At 40.0% G+C, this 1,675-nt stretch overlaps 1 protein-coding gene across 1 annotated transcript in view; it reads right to left on the reverse strand.

The window, feature by feature from the left end:
• Window positions 1-770: 770 nt before the first annotated feature.
• The window catches only part of TBC1D19 (TBC1 domain family member 19), a 96,161-nt gene continuing 95,256 nt past the window's right edge, over window positions 771-1,675 (reverse strand). Inside the window, exon 17 of the mRNA XM_026648126.1 lies at window positions 771-1,449. Coding sequence (XP_026503911.1) covers window positions 1,375-1,449 — 75 coding nt within the window. The 3' untranslated portion in view covers window positions 771-1,374. The remainder of the gene's footprint in view (window positions 1,450-1,675) is intronic.

Below are 1,675 nucleotides of genomic sequence, written 5' to 3' on the forward strand. Positions count from 1 at the left end.
CCAGGAACTGCTTTGGCTCACTTAAAGCTAGGCTTTGACAAGTTCTGGAGGAAGCTATATCCAGCACTTTTTGCAAGGCAAGACTCTCTTAGGCACTTTTGAAACTCTCATCCTTTGATACTTAGTGATAGATATCTAAGGGTACGTCTTCACTACCTGCCGTATCGGCGGGTAGCAATCGATTTATCCGGGATCGATATATCGCGTCTCGTTAAGACGCGATACATCGATCCCCGAACGCGCTCACCGTTGACTCCGGAACGCCACCAGAGCGAGCGGCGGTAGCGCAGTCAACGGGGGAGCCGCGGCCGTCGATCCCGCGCCGAGTGGACCCCAGGTAATTCGATCTTAGATACTTTGGGTATGTCTACACTACAGGATTAATCCGAATTTAGATAATTCGAATTTGGGAAACAGGTTGTATAAATTCGATTGTGCGCGGCCACACTAAGCACCTTAATTCGTTTTTTAACCACATTAATTCGGTGGTGTGCGGCCACACTAACCCTAATTCGAATTAACAAAATCGATTTAGGCGCTACTCCGCTCGTCGAGGTGGAGTACAGAAATCGATTTTAAGTGCCCTTTAATTCGAATTAAGTGGCTCTGTAGTGTGGACGGGTGAAGGGTTAATTCGGATTAACGCAGCTAAATCCGAATTAAAGTCGTAGTGTAGACCAGGCCTTTGACTTCAGCTACGCTATTCGTGTAGCTGAAGTTGTGTATCATAGATCGATCCCCCCCCCCCAGTGTAGACCAGCCCTTAGAAAGGCTGTGGGGGATCAATAGATTAAAAAGAAATAAGTAAAATGGGGAAGAACATGAAGAGGACTCCTGGAAAACAGAAATGGAACAGAAGCATTTCTCTGATTTCTCCTAGGAAATGACATAAAAGTTCCCAAAAGTTAAAGCACATTTTCAAGTGTTACTGTACTCTCGAGTTGACATTCTTGTAGTGGGGGCTTGAATAAGTTATAATCAGATGAAAGACAGTTTTCTCCAATCTGATATTAGTGGATCTGTTACGGCACTCATATTAGATCAAGAATTTAACTGCATTACCTTTGTTTTATTGCATTTTACATGCATTTTATACATTGATTTGTGTTATTTATATGCACAAGTAATGATTCTCATACCTCATCAGTTATATCTATTGCTGTTATGTTGAAATACAGCAGCATGCAAATGCACAGGTTAGTGTGTAAAGTTATTATTTTATATGTAGAAAAACTTGCATTTAACTGTAAAGAGAACATGATTTGTAAGTGACATATACATACAGTTTAATTTGGTTTTATGCAGACGTTGCATAGTTCATTATTAGTTTCTAATGAAAGACTGGATGTGTGGTGTCAGTGACCTTGAAGCAGATCAAGTGACAGTGGCAAACAGGAAGATCTGAAGAAGAGGCATAACCTTCAGGGTTGAAAGGTCAGCAAGTACAGCCTGGGAAAAAGAACAAAAAGGATTTGCTAAACTTGAAAATTGAATCAAATTTCTCTGAAGTAGTACCTAAAAGAAATCAGAAAAAGTTGCGGCAAACTTGACTGCAGAATATATTGACAATAATTACCTTCTAAACTCTATTATATCATATCAGTCTGTGGAGGTTCCTTTTCCCCAGATTTTTCAATCTAACATTTCAATGTGCAAAAAAAAAAAAAAAAAAAAA

Source organism: Terrapene carolina, unplaced genomic scaffold (assembly GCF_002925995.2).
Source record: "Terrapene carolina triunguis isolate 2854851 unplaced genomic scaffold, T_m_triunguis-2.0 Scaffold66, whole genome shotgun sequence".
In the NCBI taxonomy this organism is placed as follows: domain Eukaryota; kingdom Metazoa; phylum Chordata; order Testudines; family Emydidae; genus Terrapene; species Terrapene triunguis.